A 19,912-nucleotide genomic window follows, 5' to 3' on the forward strand; every position below is an offset into this window, starting at 1 on the left:
ATTAACAAAGATAATTCTACATTATGTATAGTGAACTAATGTGAAAAGAAGCAGGCTTAATCATCCTAAGATCATAATCATACCTGCATGGTCCTTCTTTTAGTTAAAGTTATTTGAAAATTTTTCCACTCCCAACGTTGCTCCACTACATGTGCAAAAACAACATGCCCATTTCCACAGGCTCCAGCAATCTGAGTGCCATCAATTGACCAAGCAATATTAAATATACTGCCAGTGTTGGGTTTTTCTAAAGCATATGACCACTGAAGGAAAAAAAAAAAAAAAGAGTAAAATTGATTGATCAAAAAAAATGTTTTAAGAATTTAAAACTGATCACGTTAACATATTAAGATAATTTTTAAAAGAATGTAACTTTATCTGGAATTTTACAAATGTTTTCTTAATAAAATTCTAGTATGTTGAACAGAAGATACAAATATTTTAAAAGTATACAGTAGAAAAACATAAAACATGACATGAAATCTCTCAAGGACTCAAAAAATTCCTATCATTTCCATTCACATGATTACATTCAAGTAATAATACTGAAAAGGTAAACACAAAGCTTCTGTAGGAAAAAACAAAGTAAGATATCTTAACATTCTCTATAGTCTTACATCTAGAAATTTCTGATCATAATATTTCAGGAATGTCACTAAAAACTGAAACTAAACACAAAATGTTACTCAAACATCTCTGATACATCTCTCTTAGAACATACCTGTTTGATAAAGTTACCTAGAGAAAAGCATCAACTAGGACAAAAGAGATTCTTGTGCATATGTATTAAGACAGCAAGTGAAAAAAAAAACATTTGATAGATGGTACTAGAGGCATTTTCTTACATTTTTCAGATGCAACATACATATTTGCAAGAAGGATGATTAATTTGTTTGACTAAACTTATATGGCATTTTCTCTTTCCTTATAGCCTAGAGTCAAATTAAGTCTTGAATTCTCTGCTTTTGGGTTGTTTGTTTTGTTTTGTTTCACATTATTATTTTTTTAGAAATATATATTATTAGGGGTTGGGGATGTAGCTCAGTGGTAGTGTGTGCTTCTATCCCCAGTACCAAAGGGAAGCAGGGAGGAAACAATCATTATTTAGTTACAGGCTCACTCCAACAATAAAAATGGAGGAAACAAAAAACAGAAAAAGATTCACTAATTTATACTACTATAATATAAAACTTTAAATTCCTAATAAAAGTTCATAGATAAAATACTGAATTACTTTTACCACCCACTAAATTTTTCATCTTCTCCACTCTTTGAACCCCTAAATGCTGCTTAATGGTTTAAGTAAAAGGTCTAATAGTAAAATTATCAAGGAGGAGGTAATGAACAAACCATAAGCTTTGCTTTATCAGCAGTTGAAAATATTAGAAATTTCCTTTTCTGGAATTACAAATATACTTTTTAAAGAAGAACATAAATACTTGAAGCCATCTTTTTATAAAATAAGCAAAGACTGAGAACTTCAAAGATAAAAATAATCTGCTTCTGGAAATAAAAAGAAATAAACCGGGGATGTGGCTCAGTAATAGAGCCCTTGCCTGGCACACATGAGGCCCTGGGTTTGAGTCTCAGCACAACATGTAAAAAAATATATAAATAAAGGCCCATGGACAACTAAAAAAAATTTTTTAAAAAAAGCAATGAACCCATTTATGCCTGACAAACAAGAATTATGAAATACTACAGGACTACTATGTTATATGAAAATTAAAAGTGGTTGATACAGATAAATGAGACTTGATATATTGATATATAGCACTTAATAGTTTGGAGCAGGCTTACACATCTCTTTTTTATTCTCAATTTAGTCAATGCTCATGGTGTAGATGGAACAGAGATCTAAACTTGTATTTTAAAACCATACATTCATATTTTTAAAATATTTATGTTTTTTCGGTTTGCTTAAATCAAAATGCAAATAAGGTACAATCTGCAATTGGTTTGAAAAATCTTTTAGATATATCATCTAAATCCTGTTTTCCACATTATTTTTGCCTTGCAGGTTTTTTTTTTTTTTTTTTTTTTTTTTTTTTTGGTGGTACTGGGGATTGAACTCAGGGTCTTGTGCCTGCAAGGCAAACATTCTACCAATCAAGCTATATCCCCAGCTGCCTTGCAGTTTTTTGCTATTGCAGAAACTGGATCATTTGTTCTATAGTTTCCCATATCTGGATTTTGCCATTTACATTCTCATGGTGTTATTTAACATGTTATTCTATTAGTTTTATTTCATATAAATTGGTAGTTAAATTTAAGAGTTTTGATTAAATTCAGGTTCAATTTTTTGGCAAGAAAACTTCATAGGTGGTGTTGTGTACTGTTGAAATTTAAGTAAGGGTATAAATTAGGGTTGGCATAGTCAGGTATAACATTGGGAAGGACAATCAGAGGAAAGGTGGGGAGATAAGGTTAATTATTCATAGATCCATGAGAAAAGAAAGAAACTCACCTCCCAGTGACAAGCAGAAAGTGTAGGGTACCATTTAGGACTTAGGGCTCAACCGAGCCGGTGAGAAGCAAGAGAAAGGGGAAGAAGTTTTTAATGGGGTCCAGGGCATTACCTAGGTGAGTTTTCTGAGATATAGTGGGATTGGTTAATTTGAAGAAAGTTAAGAGTGGGAATTTAGGAGTTATATTATCAGGTTCACAAGACTTGCAGCAAAAGTAAGGTGGTCAAGGGCTGGGAACATAGCTTAGTTCGTAGAGTGCTTGCCTGTCAAGCACAAGGCTCTGGTTTTAATCCCTAGCACCACATTAAAAAAAAAAAAAAAAGGTAAGGTGGTCAAGAGGCAAGAGGTTGATTCAGGAGGATTCGAAGTTCAAAGCCAGCCTCAGCAAAAGCAAGGTACTAAGTAACACATGATTGGTAAAGCTGGCAATAACTTATCAGAATGTGAATGCTGGAGTTGGGTTTATGAGTTATTTATGAGTAGAAGAAAATATGAGCAAAATATTAAAAGAAGAAGCTGTACCATTTCTCTCTCAAATGGTGGGCAGAGGAAAAACAACACATTACATATAAGGAATCACAGATTGGCACATGTGTACATGTTGCAGGAGCTTTTGCATGATTTCAGCATGTGCACATATAGAAAACACAGACAGAATCACAAGTTCAAGACCAGCCTGGGCAACTTAATGAGTCTCAAAATAAAAAAATTTAAAAAACAAGAGCTGGGGAAATATGAAAGAGAAAGAAAAGAGATATAAAAGAAAAGAAAAGAAGAAAAAAGAGAAAAAACAATTGAAAAGAGTAAAATTCTGTGCTTCTAAACAGACTCAGATTTTTAGGTACTAATACCATAAAAAAGCAAATTCAAATTTGTGTACACTGGTTAAAAAAAAAAAAACAAAAGAAAGAAAAAGAAACAATCTTTAGTCATTAAAAAAAAAAAAGATTAAGTTAACTAATCACAGGAGAAGTTTACTTAAACCAACTTATTCCATAAAAATTAAGCACAGACACTATCTTAATATTTACCATTATTCTACTTCTTCTCTGTTCTCTCATAACAATTATAACCCTTACTATGTTGTTTAATCATCTGTTTACATTTTAGAACTCTAGAGGGTGAGGTGTTACTGAGGACAGATATAGAAGTCATTCTCTAAATAGCCAATGAAGCACAAATGAATATAAGCTGAATGAACAAGTAAGCCTGTGTTCCTAAAGCAAGCCCTCTTTCCAAAAGTTCAACAACCATTTTGTCAAAACCTGACTTTTAAAATTAAAAAATACATAAAAACAAGTAAAAGTCAAGAAATTTAGAAATATAAAAACTAGACTTCTGAAAAATAATCACAAAACTTACTGAATGGATCAATCCCATTAATAAATAGTCAAAATGTTGGACTAATGTAACTCTTTAAAAACTAAAACAACATATTTTCTCTGTATAAAAATTCGCTAAAATGCAACATTTCCAGAATACCCATTACATGTTAGGTGTTGATTTTAAACAAAATAAAAGTAAATTATGTAACAGAAATCTAACTTTGTATTATTAACTAAGTTTCTCAATTCTGGACAACAGAGACTCATAAAGGAAGCAGTTCCCTTACTTTATGGTTTATACTTTATCCTTTAGCAAAGTTGGTTTTATACCAAAAAAGAAAATTTTAACTTTCTCATTATCTTCATTATAAAGTCAGAAATTTACCCATGTACAAAGAAAGTTTCTGAAGATTAAACTGAAAATTTTTGGTAAATTAGACTAAAATGACTGAAACAATAGCAACCTATTGAGTTGGCTGCCTCCCACCTCTTCCTTCATTTAATAAGACCTGGCCGCACCAATGGGTCCTACTGAAGTTTTGACAGCCATTTTCATAGAGCCTATTCCAGCAGGCCTAAACATATCTGATTAGACCAGGTATGTGTTCCTAATCTAGGTTGGGCCAATAATTCCTTCCCTGGAGGTATTTACACCCCATGGGACCAAGGTTTTTGACTCAGTCTTCTCTCTCCAATAGAGATGTACTCATGAGGTCACTTTTCAGCATGTAAGTTGAGAGGAGAAAAAAGGTCAGCCTACAGGGGAAAAAAAAAAAAAAAAAAAGGACCTGGATATGTAGACAGGAGCAAAGGCAAAAGACAAGCACTCTACCTTTTGGTTCCTAAGGTCTACTAGTTATATTATTTTCCCGGTATCTAGAAGTTTTCCTATAACCTTATAACCAATGCCCCTTTTTGCTTCTACTTGTATCAAACTACAATAAAATGTAGAATAAATCTAAAGTCATAAGATCAGTCACATTTCTCCAACGCTGCTTGAGTTTTTCCCATTTCTGTCATGCTATTTTTACATTAAAACACAAAGATACAAACAAAACACCAATACTTATAAAAGAGGAAGTATGCAGTATGCTCAGTGCCTGTGAAAAAGGCATCAGAATTGCAGAGTTAAAAGAAGAGATCATTTAGCCCTAAAATTTATTTTGTAGGTAAATGTTATATTTTGGATCTGGAATATCCCCCAAAAGCTCACATGTTGAAAACTTGGTCCCTAAGGCAGCAATGTCCAGGAGTGGTGCTTCTGGGAAGTCACTGGATCATAAGGGCTCTATATCTCATTGATGGATTAAACCATTTGATGGATTAATAATTTGAATGTACAACTGGGAGGAAGTGAGAATTGTAGGCAGGTGAGGCACAGTACGTCACTAGGGGCATGCGCCTAAGGACGATATCATGTGCCTGGCCCCTTCCTCTCTGTCTGTCTCTCCCTTCCTCCCTCAGCTTTACAACTGCCATGAGCTGAGCAGCTTTCCTCTGCCATGCCCTTTCAACATAATGTTGTCTCAACTCAGGCCCAAAGTAATAGAGCCAGGAAACAATGAACTGAAACCTCTGAAGCCACGAGACAAAATTAAACCTATCCTTCTCCTCCAAGTTGTTTGCATCAGATATTTTGGCCACAGCAATGAAGAGCTGACTAACACAAGGAAGAACCTAAAGGTCCAGAAGAAGCCTTCAACTTTGTAAATTTACCACTGGAGTCAACTCCATAGTTCTATAAACATGGCAATGCTATTCCTACATTAAAATAAAATTAAAAATTAAAACAAAATAATAAAATTTAATTTAAAAATAAAAAAGCAACCATACTGGATATGCACAATGTAAAGAACAAAAATTGAGACCATTTCTATAAAGTATGGACCTATGAACAGATGACATCCCTTTGAGAAAAGAGATCAGGTTTCTTTTCTTCTCTATTTCCTCAAAATTATTTATGCATGCAGATTATTTCCCAAAAAGAAAATAAATATTTAAATTAAAAACAATCACTATAATGATTGCTATATAATGACTCCTTCATGCCATCCTCATTCTTCTTTTTATTACCTTATATAAATAGATTAGTTACATTGAAAGGATTCTCAAAGGCACAATCTTTGGCCAAGTTCGATAAATTTAATTCATAAAATTACATGTTCAGAAATTAAGTTTAAGTCAAAGAGAAAATAGATACATTTCTTTGAGGGTTTCTAATTGATTTTTTCAAGAATATTTTCTCTCATGTAATTAGCAAATTACAGACTGCCTTAAATTATGTTACTGACAATGAAAAGTTATATATGGCAGTTAGACCACTTAACTGCAGACAATGAATTATTGCAATTATTTTAAGTAAATGAATAAATGAATGAACAGAGGTAAGTCATTTTATTATAATGAATGAATATTCAAAGAGAAAATGAGAATAAAGAAGTTATCCCTTACACAAGCAATAGCACCACCTGCTGATAAACAAAAGCAACATTGTCAATTAATTAAAAAGATGTGGGGGTAGGAATGATAGTAGAGTGAAACAGACATTATTACCTCATGTACATATATGACTGCATAACTGATGTGATCCTACAATATGTATAATCAGGAAAATGAGAGATTACACTCCATTTATGTATGAGCTATTAAAATGTATAAACGCATTCTACTTTCAGGTACAAATATTAGAACAAATAAAAAAATTTTTAAAAAGTGACCAAAGGTAATTGTATATTCAGATATTCTTTAATTCTATTAACATAATGTTACTTGTTAATATATTATGGACATTAATTTACATATAACTTAATTTGAACATTTATGTCTTACACATTTGAATAATGCATTTCTTAAAAATCAAAGATAAAAACAAAATTTATTATGGAATTTAAGAAAAAGTATGGTACTATGACTCTAATTTTTATTCTATAGTAATTCATTGTACCATAATTTATTATGCTAACCACCCAGAAATGTACAGTTTGTACATTTGTTTTTATAATCCTTGATTACATCTAAAATTATGTTGTCTCACTTTTCCAGTTTAATTTTTATAGCACTCATGATTTACCAAATTACATGTTCCTTTTATTTTTGTTTATAGTCTTTTATCTATTAAAATAAAATAAGACATTTGTACTTCTTTGCTTGAGAAATATCTGTTTATTTCATTTGCTAATTTATTTGTTTCTTCAGTGCTGAGTTTTTTTCTTTACATACTCTGGATATCCTCTGTCAGAATAGTGTTATGGTTTAGATATGAAGTATTCCCCAAAAGCTCATGTATGAGACAAAGCAAGAAAGTTCTGAGGTGAAATGACTGGGTTATAAGACTTAACCTGATCAATGCATTAATCCCCAAATAGGGAATAATTAGGTGGTAACTGTAGGCAGATAGGGTGTAGCTGAAGGAAGTGGGTCAAGGACATGCCTATGGGGTTGATATTTTGTCCATGGTGAGAAGAGCTCTCTTTCTCTGCTTCCTAGTGCCATGTACTGAACTGTTTTTCTAGACCACATCCTTCTGCCCTGATGGTCTGCCTCACCCTGGGCCCAGAGCAATGGAGTCAGTCATCTATGGACTGAGATCTCTGAAACCATGAGCACCAAAATAAACTTTTCCTCTTCTAATTGTTCTTATCAGGTCTTCTTGTCATAGAAGTCAAAAAGCTGACTAAAAAAAAGAGTTTGCAAAGATTTTCTCCCATTCTGTAGGTTCTCTCTTCACACTATTGTTTCTCTTACTGTGCAGAAGCTTTCTTATTTGATGCCACCCCACTTATTAATTCTTGGTATTGTTTCCTGAGGTTCAGGAGTCCTGTTGAGGAAGCTGTTTCAGCATGTATATGCTGCAGTGTTGATCCTACATTTTCTTTTAACAGTTGCAAAATTTCTATTGTAACTCATAGGGCTTTAATCCAATTTGGGTTGACTTTTGTGCAGGGTGAGAAATGGGGATCTAGTTTCATTCTTCTACATATGGATGTCCAGTTTTCCCAGCACTACTATTAAAAAGGCTATCTTTTCTCCAATATATGTTTTTGGCACCTTTGTCAAGGATCAGATGAATGTATCTGTTTGGGTTTGTTTCTGTGGCTTCTATTTGTTTCATTGGTCTATGTCTGTTTTCACGCCAGTATCATGCAGCTTTTGTTACTATCGACCAGTAGTATAATTTCTCGGAGGGTAATGTGATGCCTCTAGCATTGCTCTTTTTGATCAGAATAACTTTGGCTATTCTGGGGACAAAATCTGGGTATATTCTTTTATTTTTTCCAAATGAATTTTAGGACTGTTTTTTCCTTGAAGTCTATACTCTTTTATATAGCAAACACAGATTTAGTGTAAGAATATCTTTCATGTATCACTTCCCAGTACCATCTCATGCAAAAATCTTAGCCATTTTACAAAAAGCACCATATTCTTATACCATGAAACACAAAAATTTCCTTTTGCCTGCAACTTTCTTCCTCTCAACTTGTCTATTTTGAGCACTACTAAGTCAACAAGCCTCAGTTCTCCAATGTCCTACTGGCAGAGTTAGGCTTTCCCACATCTTCACAGTGCTTAACAAACCTCCTGTATAAACTTACCACACACCAATCATATCATCTGATTCTCTGCCACACTGTAAACAACTTGAGGGCAAATCATTATATTTTATTTTTTTAATATTTCAAGTCCAATTGTCTAGAACACTGGTTGACATGTAGTATGTATTTAATGCCTACTGCATAAAAGAACATTTTTCCAGAATTATTATCATTTAAGAAAAGGTATTGTGCTTAATAAGGTTAATCTTCAATTGTATTGAAATCAATTCGATCCCTCAAGTTTTTAAAATTTAAAAAAAATTAATCAAAAGGCAAATTAAAATTATATTTAAATTCACTTATTAATAAATTATTGAATATTGACTATATTATATAAACAATAAGGAATCTTGAACTTGTGGAATCTTATAAACTACGGAGTCAAAAATAATATATGTAAAACTAAATTGGACAACATAAATACAAAACACATTGTGAAAATGAGACTACATATTCTATAAACAGCATCACTGATTTAAAAAAAAAAAAAACCTGAGGTACACATCTTTAGGTCTAAAAACAAAACAAAAAAAGTTCTTAAGTAATAAGATAATTTAACATCCTGATATAATTGAGGGAAAAACAAAGAGATTTAGGTGAGAGAAGTTAGAAAAATAAACTTCAGATTAACTATAGAAGGCATGAGAAAGTCAAACATGAGATGGGTCTTAAAGAATAAGTGGACAGAACTACACTTAGTACAAAACAAAGGAGAGAGTATACCATAAAAAGAGTAAGGATGTTAGTGAGGGGCAGGTAAGATTCATGAGCCAGTATTCACCCCGATTTGAGCACACATACAAATTAGAGAGTTGAAGGGGGAAAGACTGAATGGATTTAATGGCACCAGATTTCAGAGAGCTTCTAAAGCCAGGTAGAAGGCTATAATTTTACGTGATTAAAAAAAAGTAAACAGAAAACTGATATATCATTTAAAAATCTCTAAAGGTTCTAACTACCTTATTTTGCATGTGAAGAAAATGAGCCATGGAACAATAATGTGATTTCCTCATGTTTAGAAATAATATGAAACAGTCCTACTGCTGTAGTTTGGATCTTAGCTGTTCCTTTAATGGCCCAGGACAGCACTACAGGGAGATCCTGGAAACTTTAAAAGGTAGGGCCTTGTGGTAGGTCCTTAGGTCACTGGGGTCATGTCCCCAGGGGGACTGTGAGACTCCAGCCAGTCCCTTCTCTTTGGCTTCTCTTTGGATGATGAGGTAAGTGATTTTACTCTACCACACATTCCTGCTGCCTCACCACAGGCCCAAAGATATGGAGCCAATTGATCCTGGACTGAAACCTTCCCAACTGAGTCAAGATAAATCTTTTCTCTTCATGATTATCTCAGATATTTTCTTACAGTGATGAAAAGTTGATTAGCAAGCCCAAACTATTTTTGCCACTAATGCTACTGTTTGGGGGGATTCTTCAAGAACAAGAGCTAAATGTTGCTGAGCCTGATTGTTTGCGTAGATTCCAAAGTGTATTTGTATGAGGAAAAGTTCTTCCATGTATTCAGAAGTCAACTTTTTTTTTTTTTTTTGAAGTATTAGGGATTGAACCCAGGGTTTTCTACCACTGAGTTACACCCACGGTCCTTTTTAATTTTTATTTTGAGACAGCATCTCACTGCCCAGGTTAACCTCAAAGTTGTGGTCCTCCTGCCTCAGCCTCCCAAGTCACTAGGATTATAGGCTTGTGCTAATATACCCAGTTCAAATATAAATTCTTAACAAAGAGAACTATGTCCTTTGGTTTTAAAATGATCAGTTTTTAAGTTTACTATTAATTCCATGCAAAAAAATATGACTAAAATTTTAATATGAAACATACCAATAGCAAAAACATTTAAAACTCTATTCTCAGGGCTGGAGTTGTGGCTCAGTGGTAGAGCACTTGCCTGGCATGTGTGAGGTCCTGGGTTCAATACTTAACCCCATATATAAATAAATAAAATAAAAGATCCATTGACAACTAAAAAAAAAAATATATATATATATGTGTGTGTGTGTGTGTGTGTGTGTGTGTATAAACACCTTTCTTAAAAAAACTATTCTTCATATTGAGTGGGCACAAATTTTAATTCTGCACCATCTTTTATAATCATGCTGAAAACAAGTATTTCCAGAAAGACAAATAATAGAGAACATATCCATTCTTTAAAATTACAGTATGGTTTCATAAACCTGGAATTGATTCAATCAGTATACTAAGAAGACAAATCAGAAATTTTCATTTAAATGCATTCACTGAGGGATAGGGGTATAGTTCAGTGTTTAAAAGTATTTGCCTGATGTGAGAGAGATTCTAGGTTCAATCTCTAGCACTGCAGAAAGAAGGAAGGTGTGAAGGGCACTCACTGAAAATGTTTTCTTAAAGACTGAGAACCAGGTGTGCATGACCATATTTATAATAGCACATGTATAACTGCTCACCACTATAACTTACCCCAGTTTTATCACACAAGCGTAAAGTATGAAATGACCCAACAGCGAATAATTCTCCATCTGGGGCCCAGGCAACTGAGGTAATAGGATGCTCATGAGGTTGTGAACTGTACAGGAGGCGGCCATAACTATCCCACACCTACGAAAGCAAAAATTTTTGAAGTCCTTTATAACAATCACCACATTATTACAAACAAGTTTGTCTTTTAATAAGGTACCAAATAAAGTTTAAGAAATTACTACCTTATAATATTAGTAATTGAATGTCTTTACTACTATACAAGAAAGGGGGGGAAGTTGTATTCCTTGAAACCAAAATATCTTGAAAATATTTTAAAAAATTATCATAATTTTCAGATTTCACTAAACCTTGGATTAAACGATAAACCTACCCATTCTAATCCACATGTACTAGAATGAAATTGAAGCCCTATCTCTCATCCCGCACAAAACTCAACTCAAAATGGATCAAGGACTTAGGCATTATATCAGAGATCCTGTGCCCACTAGAAGAAAAAACAGGCCCAACTCTCCATCATGTGGCTTAGGGACCAACTTCCTCAACAAGACTCCTAAAGCGCAAGAAGTAAAATCAAGAATTAATAAATGGGATGGAATCGAACTAAAAAGCTGCTTCTCAGCAAAGGAAACAATCAATAGCATGAAGAGAGAGCCTACAGAGTGGAAGAAATCTTTGCCACTTGCACCTCAGATAAAGCATTAATCTCCAGGATATATAAAGAACTCAAAAGACTTAACAACAACAACAACACCACCAAATAACTCAATCAATAAATGGGCTAAGGAACTGAATATGCACTTCACAGAAGAAATATGATCAGTCAACAAATGTGAAAACATGTTCAACATCTCTAGCAATTAGAGAAATGCAAATTAAAACGACACTGAGATTCCATTTCACTCCAGTCAGAATGGAAACAATCAAAAATATAAGTAAATGTTGGTGAGGATGTGGGGAAAAAGTTTACTCATACATTGCTGGTGGAGCTGCAAATTGGTGCAACCACTCTGGAAAGCAGTATGGAGATTCCTTAGAAAACTTGGAAAGGAACCACCATTTGATCCAGCTATTCCACTTCTCAGTTTATACCAAAGGACTTAAAATCAGCATACTACAGTGACACAGCCACATCAATGTTTATAGCAGTTCAATTCACAATAGCTAAGCTATGGAACCAACCAAGGTGCCCTTCAACAGATGAATGGATTAAGAAAATGTGGTAAATATACACAATGAATGTTACTCAGCCATAAAGAATGAAATGATGGCATTTGCTGGTAAATGGATGGAACTGAAGACTAACATGCTAAGAGAAATAAGCCAATTCCTACAAATCAAAGACTGAATGTTCTCTCTGATATGTGGATGCTAACACATAATAAGGAAGGGGGAGGGGAAAATAGAAGTTCATTGGATTAGACAAAAGGGAATGAGGGGAAGGGAGGGGGGATGAGAATAGTAAAGATTATAGAATGAAACGGACATAGCTTTCTTATATTCACATATGAATACATGACCAATGAAACTCCACAACATTTACAACCTCAAGAATGTAATTAGGGGTTGGGGTTGTAGCTCAGTGGTAGAGCGCTTGCCTAGCATGTGTGAGGCCCTGGGTTTGATTCTCAGCACCGCATATAAATAAATTAATTAAATAAAGGTCTATCGACAACAAGAAAAAAATATTTAAAAAAAAGAATGTAATTAGAATAAGTTATACTCCATGTATGTATAATATATCAAAATACACTCTACTGTTATGTATATCTAAAAAGAAAAATTAAAAATGTTTTCAACATGGAAAAAAAAAAATCCCTTCCCATTTAAAGTTCTTTAAATTTAACAGTAACATTCTGAGATAACTAGTACTTTGTTTGAGCCCAGTAAGGGCTCTATCAAATTTCTCTAAAAGAATTTATTTCAATTAAAGTTCCTCTAAGTTGCTTTAATCTTATTTTAGGGGTTCACCTCAGAGGTAGAATGTTTGTTGTACAAGGCCCTTGGTTCAATCCTCAGCACCACAAAAAAGGAGAAAAAAAGCTTATTCTTCTCCACAAACAATTTTGTTCTAAACTGATTAATGTTTATTAAACCAACAGGGTTGGTTAAATGAGCTGATTTAAAAACTGAACTAAAACTAGGGGTTATATTGATGCTGCTACTTATTAAATCAAATTCCATAGACCATGAGATAGTTTTTATGGTAGAACTTTAAAACACCATTTAAAATTAGAAAATAACTTGATAAATTTTTACAGTTAAAAGTAATAGCTAATATAAAAGAATGAAATAATATTCTTAAACGTGAAAATCATTTCACCTAAATTTGATTCTCTCAAGCAGGTGATAAGTTTAAATATTACATACCTTATATTTACAATCTTCACCAGCAGATAAAATAAGATCATTGACTGAGTTCCAATCAACTTTTAAAATAATGCCATCATGAGCTTTCCACTATGGGGGAGAAAAACAAGATATTATAAGTTTGAAAGTGAAGTCTAGGGACTGGGGTTGTGGCTCAAAGACAGAGTGCTTGTCTAGCATGTGTGAAGCACTGGGTTTGATTCTCAGCGCCACATATAAATAAATAAAATAAAGGTTCATCAACAACTAAAAAATATTTAAAGAATAAAAAGTAAAGTCTATTTCTATAAGAAAAGAATCTTAACTTCTTTTTTTCTTTTTCTTTAAGAGACAGGTCTTGCTATGTCACCTAGGCTGTCTTTGAAGTCCTGGGCTCAAGTGATTCTCCTGCCTCAGTCTCCTATGTAGCTGGAACTATAGGGATACACTATTGTACACAGCTCTTTGCCTCTTTCTAATGATTCTTTTGCCATCTCCTCAGGGATTCTTATCTTACTGTTTCATTTCTAACTTGTATCAATGAAAGCACTTAGCACCATGACATCCACTTTATGGCTTTCATCCCTATAAATCTGCTCAGTTGCCTAGATTCCAGATGGAAAATCACTTGCTGCTGAACTATTTCAAGTTTGATATTTGTGTGATAACACTGGAATAAAAATAGTATCTGCTCCAAAATATCAGTTGTATCCAAATCTTGCTGTCTTCTTTGTGTAGTTGATCTCACTACTGATACTGCCTTTATGTTTGTTTACTAATTCTCTTTTTCTTTTCCTTCTATTTTTTTTTCCTGTTTTGGGAACACAGGGTTTCTCACACATGCTAAGCATCCTCTACCACTAAGTTATAACACCAGGCTAGTTTCTTTCTCTCTCTCTCTCTTTTTTTCTTTTGTTCTTTTGCATGAACATCTTCTTTAGTACCCTCTTCATTCTCTTTCTGTGTATTCCCCTAAGTTGTATTCTCTTCACCTTTGAGTATGGTTCACAATTAGACTACTTATAATCTTTAATTTACTATATAATTTAAAAATGTCTTCCATACATAAATATATTATACATATATAAAATGTGTGTGTGTGTGTGTGTGTGTGTCTGTGTGTGTGTGCACGTGCGTATAGGGAATATACATAGAATACATATATATGGATATGTATAAGTCACCCAGAAATTGGCACTCTAGAAAGTAAACAAGGAAATCTTGGTCTTAAATGTAATTCATGTCCCCATTTAGCTATTATTACATGTCATTAAGTGCTAATGTAGGCCAAATAATATAAGTAAAAAGAATTAACTTTCCTTGAAGACTTCAGGATATATTTTAAATGTCTGAGTCATTTATCTTCATATTAGATTTTAAGGAGTTTCTCTTTGGATCCTTTTCCATTTTTTGTCATTTATACAAACAGAAGAAAATATTAAATTAGGATCAAATAAACTTGAAGAGTAAGCAATAATTTATAGCTTGCTTTATTCAGAATTATAAAAATATACATTTTTAAACACAAATGTTGGAACTGGGGCTGTAGCTCAGTGGCAGAGCACTTGCCTAGCACGTGTGAGGCACTGGGTTCGATCTTTAGCACCACATAACATAAACAAATAAAGGCATTCTGCCCATCTTAAAAAAAAAGGTTTTTCATAATACATGTTTTAATGCAATAGTTCTCACAATTAACTGTGAGAATTAATCTAATATCCTGAAATAAACAGAAAAGATGACATACACACAGATGACCTCGAGATTTTTTTCAAAGTTACAAAATAAATTTTTGCATATTCAGAATTCATGAACGACTACCAAACTGAATACTTGAATGTGTAAATTTGAAGGTAAGTGAATTATATCTCTTTAAAAAGATAAAAAAAAATTATGAACAAAATATGAATTAAATTTTTCTTGTAATTTTCTTATAATTACTAGCTTCTATGTTACATAAACATTTATATATTACATATAATTCATAGATAATTTTCAATTATTTCTCAACTTAGGTATTTTATTAAATCCCTTTGAACAAGAAACTCCTTAAAGGTGGGAACTATGTTCCCTTTCTTTCTTACTTCCTTTCTTTCTAAATAAGTTTAGGACTACCATTTTTCATCTGTCTGCATGTGTGATATTGGGGATTGACCCAGGGTGTCTCATGCATGCTAAGGATACACTCTACTACTGAACTACATTCCAAACCCCTGATATACACTCCACTTTTAATATCTCATATCTAGCACAGTGTCTAATGTATAGCAGGTATACAGTATATTTTTACTGAATAAATAAATAAACACCAATTTTATCACTATAAAACCAAGTTCTAGGTGTCTAGAAGGTCTTCTAAACTACATTCCACAAACAAGAATTAATAAAACATTTCTTTTTGTGCACAATCTAAATTCAAATGTGTTTATGCTCAGGGAAATTGTTTTGGATTTAGTTTCCCAAAAGAAATGGGTAATTTGCTATTTATATTAAATTTCTTTTTCACTATAGCTGAATTTTGATAATGGGTACTATTCTTTCTCTCCACTATCTTCTAGTTCAAAGGTTCCCAAATCCCTAAACTACATTCAAACTGATCAATGATAGAAGAGATTCCTGACAAAAAGTTTGATTTATATAGCCTAACGGCAAATATCTAAATTCATACAACTAGAAACTAAAAGTTTAAGTTATAAACTAAGACATTCAACTTGCCTGTTTTTACTGTATAATTTCATGGCAAATTTTCAGAGTGTAAGTAACTGGTATGAAAGGACTTTGACTAGTCTTTGACTCTTCTTTCAGATTCTTTCTTTGTTCAAATTCTTTACATTAGTTGCATAAGGACAAGGACTTATATCTTCTATTTCATGTTTTTTTAGAAAAAGAGCACTTTCTTAGATTGCTCTACATGCAGTAAAAATGTAAATATATGCTGACTAAATGAAATTTATACAGCAAAATCTATACTGAAGTTATCATATGGAAACTCAAAGTTTTATCTCCTTCCTTACTGATATGTATATCTACTTAACTACTGAACCTAATGCTTCTTAAAACACTTTTATACCCACCATGGTCTGTCAATCTCCATCATTAAATTCCTTGCCCAGGACCTAGTCACTCTACATCATTTTTTTCTGACCTCCCTAGTTGATTAAAGGGTATGAGAGGCATATTAACTCATAAATAACAAAATAACTACTTTTTTTGGGGGGGAGTACTGGAGATTGAACACAGGCCCTTGCATATTCTGGGCATGCCTTTTACCACTTAGCTATATCCTGAGCCCTTTTTTTGAACTTTGAGAATCTTGTTACATTGCCTTGGCTGGCCTTGAACTTGCAATTCTCCTGCCTCAGATTCCCGAGTAGCTGGAATGACAAGGCATATACCACTTTGTCTAGCTACAAATACTCTATATTGAATACTTACTACATGTCAGGCACTGTCCTATGCACTTTGTAATTTCACTCATTTAATCCTCACAATAATCCTAAGTAGATACTGGCATCACCAACTAAGAGAACAAAAAGTTGATGCCAGAGGATATTTCATAACTTGCCTAGGGTCACACACAGGTAAGTAAGTGAAGATTTGAACTCAGGTGACTAACTGGAAAGCTATTCTTATTACCCAAATTATGATATGTCATCATCATCATATGAAAAAAATCATTCTTTTTTTGTTTTCTTTTTTGGTACCACGGATTGAACCCAGAGGCATTTAACCACTGAGTCAGAGTCATATCCCTAGCCCTTTTTATTTTATTTTATTTTTTATTTTGAAACAGTCTCACTAAGTTGCTTTGGACCTTGCAAAGAGATTGGCTTTGAACTTGCGATACTCCTCCCTCAACCTCCCCAGGCACTGGGATTATAGGTGTATGCCATCATGCCCAGCTTCATTCTGCCTTTTAAACACTGGAATCAAATAACATTTTTTTTTTTTTTTCTTTTTTGGTGGTGCTGGGGATTGAACCCAGGGCCCTGTGCATGCAAGGCAAGTACTCTACCAACTGAGCTATATTCTCCAGCCCTCAAATAACAAATCTTGATAAAGGTTTAAAAGCTTTCCATTCATTTGTCTGACTTTGACCTGTCTTAGTTGCTTTTTTTTGTTTTTGTTTTTGTTTTTGTTTTTTTGCTTTTGTATGGTTCTCCACTTGCCCCTTTATCTCTTATTTCTGAACCTTTTTCCTGCTTCCTGGGCTTAGAACAACCTTTCCTCCTCTCCTTTTAAGATTCAGCTACTAACTTAACTCTTCTTTCTGAACACTACAAAAGAAAATGTGAGCTCAACACTTATCCTTAAAATAAATGTTCCCATGTTATTTGAAAAGTTACATACATGTAATTTGCTCTAAGAATTATATTGATGACTCTTCCTCCTCTCTGAAAATACTAAGAACACTAGGCTCTAGGAGAAAATTCAAGTATTTGAACAGATGATAATGATGATAATGATAAAAAACAAAGTCTAGGCAAGCTCTTTTGTATCAAATCTATACATTTGAGGCTGACTGCTAATCTTAAAGATAACCGAGTAGTGCCAAATCATGCAACAATTAAATAACTCAAAACATTTTTATGATATACTGGTATAATGTGAGTTGGAATAACCTTAAATAAACTTTGCTAGAAACATAAACAGATATTCCCTGTTCTATAATAAAGACTGATATGATCACACATTTAAAGTCTTTCGACTAAGAAGACCACCCAGAAGAAAGGGACTACAAGCACCCTCTCCCTTAGCAGACAGGCCAATCCTGATACCAATATTAAAATGTCTAAGTACCTGTAAAATTTTAGCATTTGGTTGAAGAGGTTTAATGATCAGTTGCTTGCCTGCTGTATAAAGAACCTTTTCTGAATCGGGGCCCCATGCTACTGAATACACTGGTGTTCCTGTAAAAAAGAAGAGAAAAAAATGACTTTCACTATTATGCCTTATAAAAAGGGAGACTGTTAAGAGGATCAATAAGGCGATCTGGTATGTTATTTCATCTTTTCCTACTCAATGGCCCTTTCAAATTAGAGAATAGCCTGAGTTAATACTAACCATTAAAAATCTACTGTGAGCTATTGACATATTGCTTTTGTTTTTTAAATTCATTTTTATTGATGCATTACAATTTTAAATAATATTGAGTTTCATTATGCAACATTCATTCATGCACATAATTGGATCAATTTCATTCCCCAGCTCCTTTCCTTTCTCCCTCTTCCTCATTCACTTGCTATATCCTACTGAAAGTCCATTCCATTATTTTTATTACTACTTTAATTAATACATTATATTTATTTAAGCAGTATTTGTTGCAGAATATTCATATAAGGATATAGCATAATTTGGTAGATTTCGTCCTCCAGTATTTCCCATGTCCTCCCCTCTTCCCTCCCTCTGGATTCCTTCCTCTACTCTTCTGATCTTCTAATTTTGTAAAATCCACTTCATTTTATTTTTTTCTTTCCATTTTCTGTATAGGAGAAAACATTCGACACTTGACTTTCTGAGTTTGGCCTATTTCACTTAGCATGATGTTCTCCATTTCCATCCATTCACCAGAAAATGAAAAACTTTCATTCTTCTTTATGGTTGAATAAAACTCCATTGTTTATATATGATATATTATCCTTTTTTTCTTTTCCCACATTTTTATGGATACATTATAGTTGTATGAACTGATGGGATTTTGTTATTATACATTTGTACATGCACACAACACACAATATAACAATATAATTTGCCAATATCATTCCTTAGTACTGTCCCCCTCCCTTCTCACTTCCCACTTCTCTTTTCTCTACCGATCGTCTTTTGATTTTCATGAAATCCACCCTGACCTTTCTTTTCCTTTTTCCTTTCTAGCTTCCACATGAGAGAGCAAACATACAACCTAACGCTAAACTTCTGAGTTTGACTTATTTAGTTTAACATGATGGTCTCTAGTTCCATCCATTTTCCTGTAAATGACATAATTTCATTTTCTTTATGACTGAATAAAACTCCACTGCGTATACATAAACCATTCCAATCCATGGATACACCATATCCATCCATCCAACATACTATATTTTTAACCAATTTGGAGCTTGCTGAGAAAATATGGAGTGCTCAGAAATTTCAGATAGTATGTTAACAAAATATATAAAATACACTTCATTTTTTAAAGATGTCAAAACATATCAGAAAAGTCATGGCTTATCACTGCCCATTAACAGCCATCAGCAGTATTATAATGGATAGAAATCATCTCACCCCAGTACAACCTACCCTTCCAAACTATACGATCTTAAATGGCAAATTAAATATATCAGACTAGGAAAAGTTTTGTTATCTATAGTGTATGGCTTTAGCCTGAAAGCAAAGCTAAGAAAGGCTCACATATGGTATAACCAGGATAAAGTTGACTCACTTCCAGAGGAAAAGCACAAGTTTGATTTACCTACCACATATTAAATTTGATATTGTTTTTAATTTTTGGTAGCAATTTAGAAATTGTATTTTTTAACTCAATTACATTTAAGAATAGTATTTCTTAATTATATTCTTAATTACCTAATTAATATCTTCCAGAAGAGAGCCTAGTTTTTCTTTAAACAGATATGAATACACATCAATTGAAAGCATTGGTTATATGGTAATAAATAATCTGTATTTCACTTTTCACCCAGAGACCTATTCATTAGAAAAGCAAATCAAG

The 19,912-nt window shown here is 33.2% G+C and overlaps 1 protein-coding gene across 5 annotated transcripts in view; it reads right to left on the minus strand.

The window, feature by feature from the left end:
* The window catches only part of Ift80 (intraflagellar transport 80), a 115,568-nt gene that overhangs the window by 55,217 nt on the left and 40,439 nt on the right, over positions 1 to 19,912 (minus strand). For 4 of the 5 annotated variants that reach the window (XM_047564616.1, XM_047564613.1, XM_047564617.1 and 1 more), the window contains 4 exons: positions 18,004 to 18,113; positions 13,225 to 13,314; positions 10,837 to 10,974; positions 84 to 263 (listed from right to left, as the gene is read on the minus strand). In XM_047564616.1, the coding sequence (XP_047420572.1) occupies positions 84 to 263; positions 10,837 to 10,974; positions 13,225 to 13,314; positions 18,004 to 18,113 (518 nt within the window). The remainder of the gene's footprint in view (positions 1 to 83; positions 264 to 10,836; positions 10,975 to 13,224; positions 13,315 to 18,003; positions 18,114 to 19,912) is intronic. The other variant, XM_047564614.1, reaches the window with a different exon arrangement.

This window comes from Sciurus carolinensis, chromosome 9 (assembly GCF_902686445.1).
Source record: "Sciurus carolinensis chromosome 9, mSciCar1.2, whole genome shotgun sequence".
Taxonomy (NCBI): domain Eukaryota; kingdom Metazoa; phylum Chordata; class Mammalia; order Rodentia; family Sciuridae; genus Sciurus; species Sciurus carolinensis.